The 15,534-nt window shown below is 30.9% G+C and overlaps 2 protein-coding genes across 2 annotated transcripts; one reads left to right on the forward strand and one right to left on the reverse strand.

Moving 5' to 3' along the window:
* Positions 1 to 483: 483 nt before the first annotated feature.
* LOC120176852 (type I inositol polyphosphate 5-phosphatase 1-like) lies at positions 484 to 3,222 on the forward strand. The gene is made up of 7 exons (XM_039183165.1): positions 484 to 653; positions 773 to 863; positions 939 to 1,049; positions 1,159 to 1,776; positions 2,049 to 2,312; positions 2,605 to 2,791; positions 2,940 to 3,222. Exons 1-7 carry the CDS (start codon positions 545 to 547, stop codon positions 3,033 to 3,035), a joined length of 1,476 nt encoding a protein of 491 aa, XP_039039096.1. The 5' UTR covers positions 484 to 544; the 3' UTR covers positions 3,036 to 3,222.
* A 392-nt stretch (positions 3,223 to 3,614) lies between these two features.
* LOC120176853 lies at positions 3,615 to 6,492 on the reverse strand. Its single transcript, XM_039183166.1, has 7 exons — positions 6,315 to 6,492; positions 6,169 to 6,231; positions 6,046 to 6,065; positions 5,907 to 5,951; positions 5,385 to 5,446; positions 4,504 to 4,640; positions 3,615 to 4,339 (listed from the first exon to the last, which is right to left on the reverse strand). Exons 4-7 carry the CDS (start codon positions 5,930 to 5,932, stop codon positions 4,184 to 4,186), a joined length of 381 nt encoding a protein of 126 aa, XP_039039097.1. The 5' UTR covers positions 5,933 to 5,951; positions 6,046 to 6,065; positions 6,169 to 6,231; positions 6,315 to 6,492; the 3' UTR covers positions 3,615 to 4,183.
* Positions 6,493 to 15,534: the final 9,042 nt, after the last annotated feature.

The raw sequence follows: 15,534 nt of genomic DNA on the forward strand, positions 1-15,534 counted from the left end.
TTTAGATATTATATTTTGTGCATGTCTCAAGTTAAGCATCTCAATTCACCAACTTGATACAATGATTTTCAACACAATAGTTTTATGACCGATTCAACTTATTGAGCCGAAGATCACAAGTCCGATTGATTCGGCTTCCTGGCACATTTAAGTTTGGAAATAATTCGAGCATATACCCAAAGATAATATAGCTAAGGAAGTTTCTTCTCATCAACTTTCCAAACCTACACTTTTCTTTTCCATTGTCCCTCTCTCGTGTACTTCAATCTCTTGGGAATTATCGCTTCAATTAATAATGTCTAAGCTTCGTTAAGTTTGTTTCCTTGTTTTAAACTTCGTTCTAGCTCATCTACTTGCTATCAGGCGATGAACACAACAATATTAATGAAAACAAAACGACATTATATTTTTATATTTCTATTATAGAGGAAGTTGCAATAAGCTTCTGAGTATTATCCTAATTCTTCCCCCCCCCACCCGTTTTTTTTTTGCAGGGTGCGTACGTGTTATTTTGGTATGGATTTGAGTTCCTTTAGGAGTTATAATGGATAACATGAACCCAAACTCAAGCTCTGGGAGATTCCACAGATGGTTCAAAAGGAAGCACAAGCACAAGCAACCTGATCCTTACCACGACCTGGATGTACTTTCAGGTTTTTAAATCATTTCTATCTACTTATTTGATCATCATTGGTTTTGTTGGTTTTGCTTATTTTTATGGGATTTTTCTATTGGTTTCGAGATTTGAATGCTGGAAATGTTTTTCTTGCGGATGGAGATGAAGATGAAGATGATTGTTTCATGGAAGATGTTTACATTAGTTCGTTTGAGATGGATCCATGCACTTCAACCAATGAGTTAAGGTGTGTTTTAAAAAGGATTAATGCAGTTAAGGAAACAAAAAGGGGGTAGCTAACCGTTTTTCCATGGTGGTTTAGAATTTTTGTGGGAACTTGGAATGTTGCTGGAAGATCTCCTGTAGGAAGCTTAGCTGTTGATTTACATGAGTGGCTAAAACCCCAGGATGCTGCTGATATCTATGTTCTCGGGTACGAAACAAGTCAAAAAAATCAAGAATGGTGCAATGCTATATAGGCTATTCACAATAAAAAAGAAAGAATAGATCAGTAATTTGACTTAAAAATTATTGACCAGCAGATTTCAAGAGATCGTACCATTGAAAACTCGAACCGTGATCGGAGCAGAAGATCCAACTGAAGCAACAAATTGGAACTTGTTAATAGGAAAAACACTTAATGAAAAATTCGGTGCCCCTTGGTTGACTCCCGTGTTGAATCCAATCTCGTGTGAAGATTACCAATATGTGAAAGTACCTGATAGTGAAAGAAGAGCAAGTTTCAGTAGCATAACTGATAGTATACGGATGAGAGCAAGGTCAAAAACTCAACGACATCAGCAACTATTTCTCCGTGGCAGCAAATACAAGCTGATGGCAAGCAAGAAAATGGTTGGAGTTTTCATTAGTGTGTGGATGAAGAAGGAATTGCTCGAGAAATATTGTGTTTCAAATGGGAAAGTCAGCTCAGTGGCTTGTGGAATCATGGGCTTTTTAGGAAACAAAGGTTCAGTTTCTGTTAGTATGTCAATTGAAGGTACCAGCTTCTGCTTCATTGCTGCTCACTTGGCTTCGGGTGAGAAGAATGGTGATGAAGGTCGAAGGAATCGTCAAGTTTCAGAGATTTTTAAGCGAACTTCTTTTCCTCGGTCAGCCAAAGACGATGACAATCCTCATCCTCTCACCATCTTAGGACATGAGTAAGTGATTTTTTTTTAAAAGACAATCAAAAGATTTAACAAAAATACAAGGATGAATAAGATTGGTCCATACTAGATAGAGTTGTTAACCAAAATTTTCAACATATTAACTGTCCCCTAAAATGCTAATGAATTTCTAGTTTCAACCTGGTTTTTACAGTACACTTTAGCTCTAAATGGAAAACAGTTGCACAAAAGTGACAATATAAAGTTTATTCAAATTAGTTGAATGAAGAATCCTAACTCCATGATTATAATTCTTGTGAAGACAGTCAGATATTCTGGTTCGGAGACCTCAACTATCGGTTAGAATTGGAAGACAATTTAGCTCGATATTTAATAAAGAAGCAGGACTGGAAGGCATTGCAGGAATTCGATCAGCTTCGAAAGGAACAAGAAGATGGAGGAGTGTTTGAAGGTTGGAGAGAGGGGAACATCAATTTTGCACCAACATACAAGTATTCTTCATCAAATTGCAATCGGTACTCGGGTGGCCTTCCCAACAGATCAGGAGAGAAACAAAGGACTCCAGCATGGTAAAATGGTTTGCGATCATCTACCTTTTGCAGCATAAAATTCTTATCACTACTACAATCGGCAATTAGGCACATAGTCACCATATGTAAGCTAGTTTTCCTGGGCTTGAGGTGAATGTTGGTTTTCCAAGTTTTTTCATATATTTCGAGGATCACACCCAAATGTATATCCTAATATGTGTCAGGCATAAGTGGCGGAAATGAATACTTATGGAAAATAAAGAATTCCACAAACATAACCTGGATTTATGACTATCTTATCAGCAATATCGATATTCGTGTCTGGTTGCAGGTGTGATAGAATTTTGTGGTATGGGAAAGGAGTGAAACTTTTATCCTACTTTCGCAGTGAAAGTAAGTTCTCTGATCATCGACCAGTCTCTGCCCTATTCTCAACACAGATAGAAGTCATGAAATCCTCCAATTCAAGATTTCTAGATAAGGACACTTTTCCTAATGTTATGCCTCCAGAACAGATCGTAAGTTATCCTCATTCTTACTATAGCATGACATTATATGTCTTCCTACGTAGTAACAACAATGCATGCATAGTCCAGTTAGTTTTGAATTAAGTTCGGAAAATCTGTAGATAACATCATGGCTTGATAGATAGTGTTTTCATTACAGGGGCCGAGTGGAAACAAAGAAGAAGGCAAATCTACATTGCTATCTTTGATTGTAAAGGATACCGAGGCATCTTCAACACACATGCAAAATTTGTAGTTAAACCATACCATATCAGAGAGGATTCAGTAAATTCTTTTACTGCATACCAGCTTTGAGGAGGCATCATTATTTCATAAACCTCTTTCATATCTTACTTTTTGTTAGACATGGTTTAGTTACGAGTTGGATCCACAGATGAAACCTAGTGCTATAATACAGTAAATGCAAAGTAAAGCTCCTAAAAACTTGAACATACAGTAATAACTAAGATACACCATACCTCTTATTCAGTACAAAAGGAGATATTTGAAAGAAAGAAAGAATCGCAGGATCAAACATTGCAATCATTCTTAGATGTTGCCAGTCAGCAGCTGAAACAGTTATATATGAAATTTTGGAATGTAAAAATGGGTACAAAACATGGAATATTCTTTCATACCTATTGCATTAATGAATAACCCATACTACATCTCTATCCCTTATGTAGAGTTTAGCAAACCTTTTTTGGCCATGCCATATGATCAAATGCCATAAATGTAGTGCAAAAGTTCTTATGCAAATAAAATTTGAAGACATCAATACCATGGCTGAAATGTTGGCATGTAATATACTTGCAACATATCAATTTGAATCATTTTCATTAAGCATTCCACCCAATGCCTCCACATTAATTGTTTGACAACCAGGACATATACACCTCTTCTGCAACTCTTCATTGAAGGAAGCACACGTCTTTTCCAGTTCGGAAGTCTGCTTATTTCCAGTCAAGGAGCTATTTTACAAGTAATAGTTTTAATTCACAGAAGATGTTAAGAAAAAGAATTCAAAAGCCAGCATAAAAATTCAAATATATACTTTGTCTAACCTTGCATGTATTGAGATGTATAAAATCTATAGAAATGGAAAGATCCACAGATGAATGACCTTCTTGACTCCTAGGCCTATGAGAATACAAGTAAATTAACATAAGATTTCAACTTCTAATAGTTATCAGTTTCAAGATTTTTTTTCTTTCCCATTATTTTCTTGATAACAAAATAGGGAATTAACTTGTGAGGAAAACAGCTTGTATAAATTGCAGATATACAAAGCGATCAACCCAATCTGTGTTTAGGTGTGTTAAGCACACCTAATAGTAATGTTGATGTATGATTTATTAGCATAACATGCACATGGAATTTTCTCTTTCACGTACTGCTTTTTAATCAAGACTTCATGATTAATCGATGAAATTTCAATGTGCAGTTCCTAGGGCAAATTAGATAAGGATATCTTGTCAAGTCCTCTAGAGCTTTTGTTTCCCGCTTCATTCCATCCATCAGAGCCGCCTTCCTTTCAATGTCAGTCAACTCTAGCTGAAGCTGCATGTTTTTCAGACCACTTGATCATTCTCAGATTACTTTCTAGTAAAACTTTGGCAACAAAGACTCACATAATTTAAGCAACTAAGTTAAGAACATCTAAACATTTGATAGTGTATGTGTATCCTATTAGTGATATTTGTAGTCCACATAAGACTAGTTACCTTTTTTTGGGTATTCTGTTCCGCAAGGTATTCTTCCTCCTCTTTAGCTATTTGAGAAACAACGTGAGCAAGCTGATCCTCTATAGTTCTTGAAGCAATTTTAGTGACCTCCTTCTTTACAAATTTACGGTCCTCTTCTGAAAGAAAAAAAAAAGGTAAACATTTCTTCTTCTTTTTTTACCTAGGAAAGAGTGAGGGAGAAAACTAAAGAGGTCGGAATTTGGAAATATCAGTTAAATTTTGTATAAATTTTAAATCTAAAGCATAGCCACTATTATTTGTGAATTGCCCAGATGGGCAATCCATAAAGGCACTTGTTTGAAACGGCTTATTATTAAAGTTTGCTTAAGCTTAACTGCCTTAAAAAACAGAGGTATTTGTGATAAACTATTAGTAGAAAACAAGGTTTTTAACCAGGTTTTTAACCTTGAGGTCGTGGGATCGAGTCCCACGGAGGGCATTTCATAATTCGGAGGTCTTCTATGGAAATTGCTCTCAACCTAGTGTTGGGGGCAGCCTACTATCTTACCTCCCCTTACACTATTATATGGGAACAAGGGACAATCATCATTATTAGTAGAAAACAAGATTTTGGATATTGACGTGTGATAGGTCATGCAATAAGAAGCATAAGCCATAAAAGTTATAGTTTTGTCTAGTAAAGATTAGAAGTTATCAATATGGAGGGAATATCAAACTGTTATATTTGAAGCCACATAGACATGAAGCAATACGATTTTTTATCACTAAAAGTAGGTAAAACAAATCTGACGCCCTAAATAAGATTAGTATAGATGGAAAACAATGCAAAAGGAAAATCTTTTAAAATAGTTCGAAAAACTGATGAGGCGAAAAAACAGGATGATTGTAAAGGTTATAACCTGATGCATTGCCAACAATATTCTTGTTCTCAAAACCAGAAGTTATTGTCTCTTGGAATTTCCTGAGTAACAAGTGTTCAGCGTATCATAAGTAAATCATCTTTAACGAGTAAGAAACAAGGGTGCATATCGGAAACTCTTAGAATCCCTATTCACAACAAATCACAGATCCTTCAATATTGGTGCAAAGAATGAATCAATTTAATAATAATAACATTGCTCTATATACTCCAACTAATATTTTAGTTAATAGGTCCTCCCAATCCTTATTTCAGGACTCCATTCATCTCTTTTCCATACCAGATGAAAGAATAAAATTCTTTTATGAGCATATTGGCTTTTTTACCTCAACCAAAATCCTCCTTTAAAACTACAGCTACATACTGGTCCTTGGTAAGAAAGAAATACTCATAATTACTGATAATTCATTCATGGAAAAGTTAGATCATAGTTACAACGTATATGTGAAGAGAAGAATATAATCACAAGCTTAAGGAAGGATTCAGATGAATTACACCAAACCTTATCTTAGTATTGAACTGAACCATTTGACATATAAACTCATCTCTGTACAGAATTAACGAGAAATAGAATCAGAAGTTCTTCTTTAGAAGTATAAAGAGATTAAAAAGAAAAAAAATAACGAAGAAGATCTCCTTACCTTGATGTTGCCTCTTTATTCTTCAAATAATCCATGTAAAATTTATAAATAGGTATTTATTTAATTAAGTGTAGAATTTTAATTCAGATAAAACAAACCACAATAACAAAGTCGTTTAAGTACCTTAAGATCCTCTATTTCAGATCCAATGGTGGATATTTCATCTTGAATCAAAGCAATCCTGGCCTGCAAATAATTTGGAAATTAAAAAAGGAAAGTTTTAAAATAATATAGTGAGAAGTTTAAAAATAAAGCGGAAAACTTCGAACCTCTAGGGCTTGAATCGAAGCTTCGTTCAAAGCTAATTCAACTTCGAAGCCTTTAAGCTCTTGCTCGGTTGTTTCTTTTAGACTTTTCGCTTCTTCAAGCTCGGAATTCACTGCTTCAAGCTCTGATCGGAGATCTTCGATTTGCTTCTTCAAGCCAACGAGTTTTCTCTCTATACGTGTCAAAATCAAAACATTTCAAACAAAAATCTCCGTTTACTATGAACAGAAAATGTAGAGAAATAAAATATAAGAGAGAAGAAAAGCTTCAATCCGACCGGAAACTTCAAATTTGTTCTCATTTCATTTCCAGCATTTTCTCAAGAAACAAACAAAAAGATGTATGTTATATAGAAAGGAAAATGGTTACCTCCTTGAGACTTCTCAGACGCGAAATCTCGGATTAGAGAGAGGAGATTTTTTGGTGGACCAGTTCCCGCCATTTTTGGTTTTGCTTCCTTGTTTAAAGAAATCTGAAGAAATGAAAAGCTTTTCGAAGATTAAAAGATTTTATTGTGCAGGAAAATCAATTTCAAAAACAATTAATTAATTGAAAATTAGGATTGGGTATCTATTTCAGGCTGAATTATTCAGCCAACATTAGGTTGGAATTACGTTTAGCCCAAAGTAAAAGAAAGTCAATTTAGGCCGAAGCCCAAAATCAATGCAAAGTTATGAAAATATATATTAAAATCGAGAAAATATTTTATTGAACATAGTATAAATTTTAGATTTTGAAAGAGACTTCACACCATAAAACAAATATTTAAAAAAATTAAACATATGAATTTTAATCTCACTAGACTCGAATTTGAATCTAACAATATAAGGCACTTTTTCTAATTCAACTAATACAATTTCTAACGAATTCTCTAATCCAGTTTACATAATCTGTTTTGAGTAGAATCTGCTGTCCAAATTTATAACTTATAATCGGTTAAAAATTGATATATTTTTGTATACACTTCTAAATCAGTAGTTGTTTGTTTAAAAAATATACTGATTTACAAATTCAACAGTATAATTTATGGTGATTTTATAAACTTACTATTCAAATTACCAATTTAGGCAGATTTCACTAATTTGCATCTTTAACTTATTCACTAATTTTATTAGCTTATCAAATGAACGCATATGCATGAATTCAAGTTCCTATCATCATTTTCATGCAATCTCAATCAATTTCATATCAAAATCAATCAAAAATCAATATTTTCCATAAACATTTCTAACTGATTTTGATCATTATTGAAACTTGAAAACAACTCTATAATATTTACAACACAAAAATTTATCTTTAAATCATCAAAATCCAACTTGTTCATCATCCACTTTAACAACCAAACTAATTATTCAAGCATGGAAATCATGTAATATTAATATCAAATGAAAGAGAAATTGATATAGATTATTTTTCTATTTCATGTATTAATCTAAAAATCAAAGGAAAATGGCTTAAAATGAAGAAAATGAAGAAATGAAGAAAACTTACATTGCTTTTATTTAAGGTAGTTCACGGAAATATATAGGAAAAAGGAGAAAATTTTCTGGATAATTCTCATAAAATATCTTATGTACACTTGTATAGATTCTAATTAAAATGAATTTAAAATTTATTTTAATCCAAAAGTCATTACTGCCCTTAATGAATCAAGATATCTACCATTTTGTCATGCTTGCATCACCATTCTTACATCATTATATCATTATAAAAATCATATTTATTAATTTCCATGTTTACCCTTGCAATTTTCTAAAATCTCAATTTAGTCACTTAAATTCTACTATTCCACTTAATTCCACTTATCCATATTAAATTCTATTGTTTAAAAATATCATAATAATATTTCTAGCCGCAAACTGTCTTCCTTCAAATTTTTGTAAACTTTCGATTCAATCCGATTATCTGAATATTTTACTGAACTTTATCACTTAATAGCTCTTTACACAAATTCCGGATATAAATCTAAATTCCATAGAAAATCCATTCTTAAAGGTGAACTATTTATTTATGAAATCAAATTTCTTTTTGGGAAAATTACCACTTTGGTTCTTGAACTTTTCCTAAGTTTCTAATTTGGCCACTAAACTTTCAAAAATTATATTTTAGTCACTAATTTAAATAATGAAATGATGACAGAAGTTTGTGAACGGTTCAAGATAAGACATCTTAATTCAATAACATATCTCCCAAAGAAGAATGGAGTAGTGAAATTGACAAATAGAAATATCAAGAAGATTATCTCGAAGACAACTGATACATATAGAGATTGGCATAAGAGGTTGGCTTTTGCCTTGTATGCATATCGAACTACAATACATACTTCAACAGGGGAAACACCTTTTTCTCTGATTTATGGAATGGAAGCGGTGTTATCTATTGAGGTCGCAATTCCTTCACTTTGAGTCTTGAGAGAAGTAAAGTTAGACGAAGTTGAGTGGGTTTAATCTCGGTATGATCAGTTGAATCTTATCGAAGAGAAGAGATTGAAAGCCATTTTTCATGGACAGATGTGCTAGAGGCAGATGATACGAGCTTATGATAAGAAAGTTCGTCCAAGAGGGTGATCTAGTGCTTAAAAAGATCTTTCTAATTCATGAAGATTTCCGTGGGAAATGGATGTCTAATTGGGAAGGACCATATATCGTCAAGAAGGCCTTTTCAGGATGAGCATTGATCTTAACAGAGATGGATGGGAGGAGTTGAAAAAATCAATAAACTCAGATTCTATCAAGAAATATTGCGCTTAAAAAAATAAAAGAGAAAAAAGAAAAATAAAAGGATGGTTCAAGATGAAAATCCACAAAAGGCGTCTTGAGACCAAAGGGATTAGTTGGGTTGAAAACCCGAAAGGGCAGCTCAAATGCATTTTGTGATTAGGCATCTCGCAAGCAAACCTTATCGAGAAACTTAGTATTTTGGGAGGAACTTCACATCTACAAACATTTTAGCAAACATTTGAGACCTTTTATACAGAAGCTCGGAAATGTATCTGGTGGATGAGTTAAAAAACATTCACGCTATGACTAATTGAGGCATCTAACTTTATTTATTGATTTGTTTGTTTGTTTGTTTCAATTGTTATAACTCTGTAAACATTCTCAAAGTTCTTGTAAATATCACTTGAATTCCAGTGTCATTCATTTTGAGCCTTGATCTGTTTTCATTTACAAGTATCTTACAAGTAAGGTGACATGGTTTTAAGGAATATGAAAGATTTCTTGGTATAAATTTGAACTAACCTTTTAAGTAAAGGGGATCCAAATTAGGGAGCAACCTCAATACTTATTGTAGAAGGATATGCGATGATATTTTTATGAGTTGAATGAGCTAATGTAGGATAGTGTTAAAAATTATAACATTATGTCGATGCTATCTTTGGTAAGGGAAAAAAGAGAAAATGAGAATAAAGAAAAATCAAATTGAAAATTTGAAAATGCACTTTGAGAAAATGAATCTAAAGTGAAAACCTAAAAGAGTGCTTTAGATTAAAAATATGAAGAAATGTTGAGTCTGAGATAGGCTACTAGAGGAATTCTAGGATGGAGACATAGAAAAGATCCACAAGATATTTAAACCTGTAAAAATGACATTGCGTTACACATGCATAATTAGGCATTCATGAAATATGTACATATTCATCCATTTACATCAAAGCATCTTGTGCATTTTGGCATACTTTTGATAGGAATTCAAAAGGAACATCAAAGGTTTTAATTTTCAACTTTGAGTCTGAAGGAGTAAATTTTAACAATGATTTCAATCCATATTTTAAATAATCAAATCCATCACAAAAAGAGTTGGATCAACATTTTCAATAGAGAGTTCATAATGAGAAGAACTCGCCTACGAAGAGAGAATAAGTTCATAATGAGAAGAATTTGTTTAACCTTATGCTCAAATCCATCACAGAATGAGCTAGATTAACATTTCAATGAGGAGCTCATAATGAGAAGAACTCATCCACGGAGGGAGAAGAAGTTCATAATGAGAATAACTTGTTCGACCTTTTGTTCAAATGCATCACAGAAGGAGTTTGATTAACATTTCCAATGGAGAGTTCAAATAAGAATAACTCATCCAAGAGGGAGAAGAAGTTCATACTGAGAAAAACTTGTTCGACCTTTCGCTCAAATCCATCACAGAAGAAGGTGGATTAACATTTCATTCAGAAGTTCATATTTAGAAGAACTCATCTACGAAGGGAGAAAAATTTCATAATAAGAAGAACTTGTTCGACCTTTCGTTTAAATACATCACAAAAGGAGTTGGATCAATATTTCCAATAGAGAGTTTGTAATGAAAAGAACTCATCAAAGAAGGAGAAGAAGTTCATAATGAGAAGAGTTTGTCGACCTTTCACTCAAATTCATCACAGAAAGAGGAGGATCATTTTCAATGGAAAGTTCATAATACGAAGAACTTGCCTAATCCGTCAAATTGGTATAAGTATACCCATTTTCGTGAAGAACAAAAGTTCATAATGAGAAGAACTATTCAACCTTCCTAAAGAAGAGTGCATATCAACCTTTGCAAGCGAGTGAAAAATATCTAATAAAGGAATTTATTATCTCCAAGATTTAGACATTTCGGTGGGATTTCGAATGAAAATTTGTGTCTTTTTCATCTTTTCCCTATCTCATTACACGTCAACGAACAAAGAGGGACAATTGTAGACACATATTTTCATCCAAAATTAATTTATTATTTATATCATATACCATTAGTGTATTAATATTTTTCTATTAATATTTCTTATTATTTATTATTTAATATTATTTTTATTACAATTATATTATAATAATATTATTATTACATAATATTATTTACTTATATTATATCATATATCATATATTATAATTATGTTATGTATCACATTTTATATTAGATTATATTTATTATATAGTATTATTTATGTAGTTATTATTATTTATTTTGTAGGTTCATTGTAGTTAATTCAAGACCATATCCAACAAACAATTCCCACTAGGCCCAACACAAGAGAAGCCCACATGTCAAAACCCTATGGGAGTTAGGTTTTTTTCATCTTATGCATCAGCCACCAGCATCTCTGGCGTTGGATCAAAATGAGATCCAACGATTCACAATATGAGCATCTTTTAGAGTTGGAAGAAACCCTAGCCGTCATCAGTTCAGACACGTCATCAGCAGCGGATCTTACTTCTCAATCTGATTTTTTCGACGAAATAATCTCTTTGTGGGAAAGAGATTTCAAAACCAAGAAAAACGGAAAAGAAGATAGTGTTTTAGTTTAATTAAAACACTAAATTTATGTCTATAAATCCTACAAAAAAAAAGAGAAAAAGAAATAGGTTAGATTGGAAGCGAAAAAGATGCAAATTTGTAGTCATTCGAAAAGCAATATGGAAATTCCGGTTGAATGTTCTTCATCAAATGAAGAACAATTGAGAAAAATATGAAAAATGGTTTTGATCAGTTTTAGGAGAAGTTAAAAAATGAAATTTGTTTCTAAATTTTTTGTGTTTTGTACTTGACCCGAGAACTCGTTTGGAGGCCTTAGGATCCGCACATTTTTAATGGGTAGTTTCATTTGTAGTAGTTTTTAAATTTTTAGATTAATTGATTTTCCCATTTCCTTAAATTTTACTATTTATTTTGATTTATTTTTTGTCAAACTTTGTTTCGTTCTAAACTTTTTCTTTCCCGTTCATTTTTATAGTTCAATTACCTCTTCCAGTGCCCTCTTTTTTCTTTCTTTATTTTATTATAATTCAATTAATTCTTCAATTGCCATTTTCTTTTTTTATCAGATTTTTTTGTTTAATTTTAATTTAATTACTTCTTTCTTCACGTCACTTTCCTTTAGTAATTCATGTTTTTTTTTTAAATATGCGTGACTTTCTCCCATTGATTCCTAGCATGGTAGTTTGATAAATTGATGATGCATTTGTTTAATTCTTAAATTTGTTTCCTTTTGTTTTTTTATTAAGTCTTTGTTCCATTTATCCCATCGTTATTTCTGGTTTGTATTTATGCGTATCTTCTAAATTTTGGTATGCGGAAATTCTTAATTTTAAATTTAATAATCCATTTTTGTTAAATTGATTCCTAGATTTAAAGGATTGACTTAGAGTGGTTTTAATTAGGTTTTCACTTATATTAATTAGGAAAACCTTTTAATTAGTATCCACTTACATTCAAGGTTCTATTTTAATTGTTCGTTTAAAATGTTAAAATTCATCTAATATTAATATTTAGATCTTTGATTTTAGATTTAGTTTAATAGGATTCTTTAAATAAATAATATATTCTCGATTTAGATAAAGCCTTATTTAGGTTTAGTCTCTTTTATATCTTTAATTAGCTTAATAAGGAGGATATTAAAATCTTTAGGTTTAATATTAGAGTCTTAAGTAACCCATTAGTATAATTAGGTTAAAAATTTGGTTGTTTGATTGTATAGTTTGTTTTCAAAAATTAAAGGCAATGTTCATTTATTAGGTTTTTAATAGTGTATCATCTGCTTGTGTTCGGGTGACCATTATTATCTCTTAAATAAATCGACATCCTTTTCAAATTCTTACACCATGATTTTAAAACCAAGACAATATTTATTTAATGGGATTAACAGTAAACCTCCGTTTGTGTTTGGGGTAATTATTATTAATTCATAGTTAAATAAATACCATTTTCAAATTTGCATACATAACGGGTCACAAATTAAATAAAATCTCGAACTCTTAAATTTTCAATTTTAAAACAATGGGTAATCAGCCAGGTATCAATTTTAGGTGTTATGGGGTGCTAATCATTCTCCACAAGTAATCGACTCCCAAACTTATTTTCTGATTTCGTATATCAAAATCGGTATTTTAGTAAAGTTAAATTTTATTTAAATAACCTGATTTTATGAAGTCCAATCTTATTTTAAAAATAATTGGTGATGATTCCTCATATTTTTAACAACGTTTTTTTAAAACCCATCATCGATCTGAAAAAGGTCGTTATGACAATTATGTATGCAAAAACTAAAATTAATTTTAAAAACATTTAACCAATGGTTTTTTAAGTATTTTTATAAGGTAATAAAAAGATAGAAATTATTTTGATAAAAGAAGCTACATGACTGATGGTAAGATAATGATTATTTATGTAAAAATGTAAACACAATAATGAATATGAGATAATCATAAAAATACAAAAATTTAAAGTAGAAAAATACTTTTGAGATAAAAAAAAAATATAAAGAGGAGAGGAGAATTTTTACTAAAGTTGAAAAGGAAGAATACAAGAAAATTTGTAGAAATAAGTTTGACTTTTAATTAGGTCTGTAAATGAATCGAAAGAACACAAATGAGGGTATGTTTATGTTCGTTCGCTTAACTTTATTCGAACAAGCGAACGAACTCAAACAACTAAACGTAAGGAATTTCTTATTTGTATTCTTTCATTAAGAAATTTAGCTTGTTCATTCATGTTCTTTCGTTTAAATGATAAACGAATGCAAATGAACGAACGTAAATGAACATAAAATTATTTGGGTTTATATTTAAGAAATGTTTTTTATTTTCAAATAATTTTAGGATTTATATTTTCTTTAATTGATTTGAGTAATTTTTATTTGGGTTTAAAATTAATTGAGTTAAAAATATTAATGGATTAAAGGTTAAATTTTATCAAATCTTAATATTCCAAACGAATCTGGAGAAAATAAATGAATATAAACAAACGAACATAAATGAATAAACATATTATTGAACGTTCACTAACGTAAATGAATGAATGAACCTTTTGTTTGTGTTCGTTCATTTAATTAAATGAATATAAAATCATGTTCATGTTCGCTCGTTTAATAAATAAACGATTATAAACGAACAGTTCATAACGTTTCACTGAACATTCTGTTCGTTTACAATCCTACTTTTAATCTTAATTTCTAGTATATATTTACACGAACAATTGTTTGATTACAAATGAAATATGTTTAGTATAAATCTACTCAAAGTATATTTTCTATTACCAATCAACATAAAAGAAAATAAGCTTATTACTTTCAATTAAATTAAGTTTTTTACATTTTAAGATTTTCTCTTAATTTTATTTTCTCATTAATTTATGTCACATCAAATTCGAGTCAAACTATAACAACCTTCATATTAACACAAATTCTAAAAGCGTAAGGAGTTAAAAACAAAATCTCAAATTCAATGAAACACATAAATTAAAAAAAAAAAAAAATTGTCATCTTAACGAACAAGTTCTTCACCTTGTCAACATATTCTCCACTTCATACATATTTTTTTGAAGTGATATACTTCAACGATGAGCATCGATCTAGCCCAACCAATGCTCAAACTTTGATGTAAGAAGTGATTTAGTCAGCATACCTACAGGATTATCATGAATATTAGTTTTGCTCAAAACAATATAACCTCAAGTAATAATATCAAGTACAAAATAATATTAAATATTAATATATTTTATTTCCTCATGAAATATTTAATCCTTCGTAATAAAGATAACACTCTAACTATCACTATCACAAAAGAATTGCATTGATTTAAAGATATTGAATAAATTCATTAAAAGACCATTCAACATGGTTTTCATAACCGGACCGGTTAGCGAACCGATCATGCTACCGGTTCACTGGTTCAACCGATCGAACCGGTTCGACCGGTCGGAAGAACCAGACGTAGTCATAATTATTTAAAAAATTAAATAAAAATATCAAAAATATTTAATAAAAAATAATTTTTTATATCACAAGTCATATTCAAAGCAAGTCATAACATATATAAGTTAAAAACTATAAACCAAGTGAAACAAAATGATTCAAATTAACTACAACATAATATTTAAGGTAAAACATATTAAATAGTAAATATAATTATATAACTATAATTAAAAAATAAATTTGGGGTTAAAAAATCATAACAAAATGATATTGTTTGGTTTAATTTTGTTTTTAAAAACAATCTCACATGGCTAAGAAACATAGAAACATTGCTAAACAATCAAAAGTCTAAAGAGTAAAAATATGATAACAAAACAATCTAACATTGCTAAGAAACATAGAAGCGTATCACAACTAACTTCTATAAATAATAGAGGTAATTTGGCATTCAAAATCATGGAGCCTTTTGGTGAGTATTGAGTGAACTATTCTTTCAATTCAATCAAGCTCGAATTTTAGGCTTCAATCGAGCTTCTAATTTTTTTTTTTGAGTTCAAGCCTTT

The sequence above is a fragment of the Hibiscus syriacus genome, unplaced genomic scaffold, assembly GCF_006381635.1.
Source record: "Hibiscus syriacus cultivar Baekdansim isolate YM2019G1 unplaced genomic scaffold, ASM638163v2 tig00112259_pilon, whole genome shotgun sequence".
Taxonomy (NCBI): Eukaryota; Viridiplantae; Streptophyta; class Magnoliopsida; order Malvales; family Malvaceae; genus Hibiscus; species Hibiscus syriacus.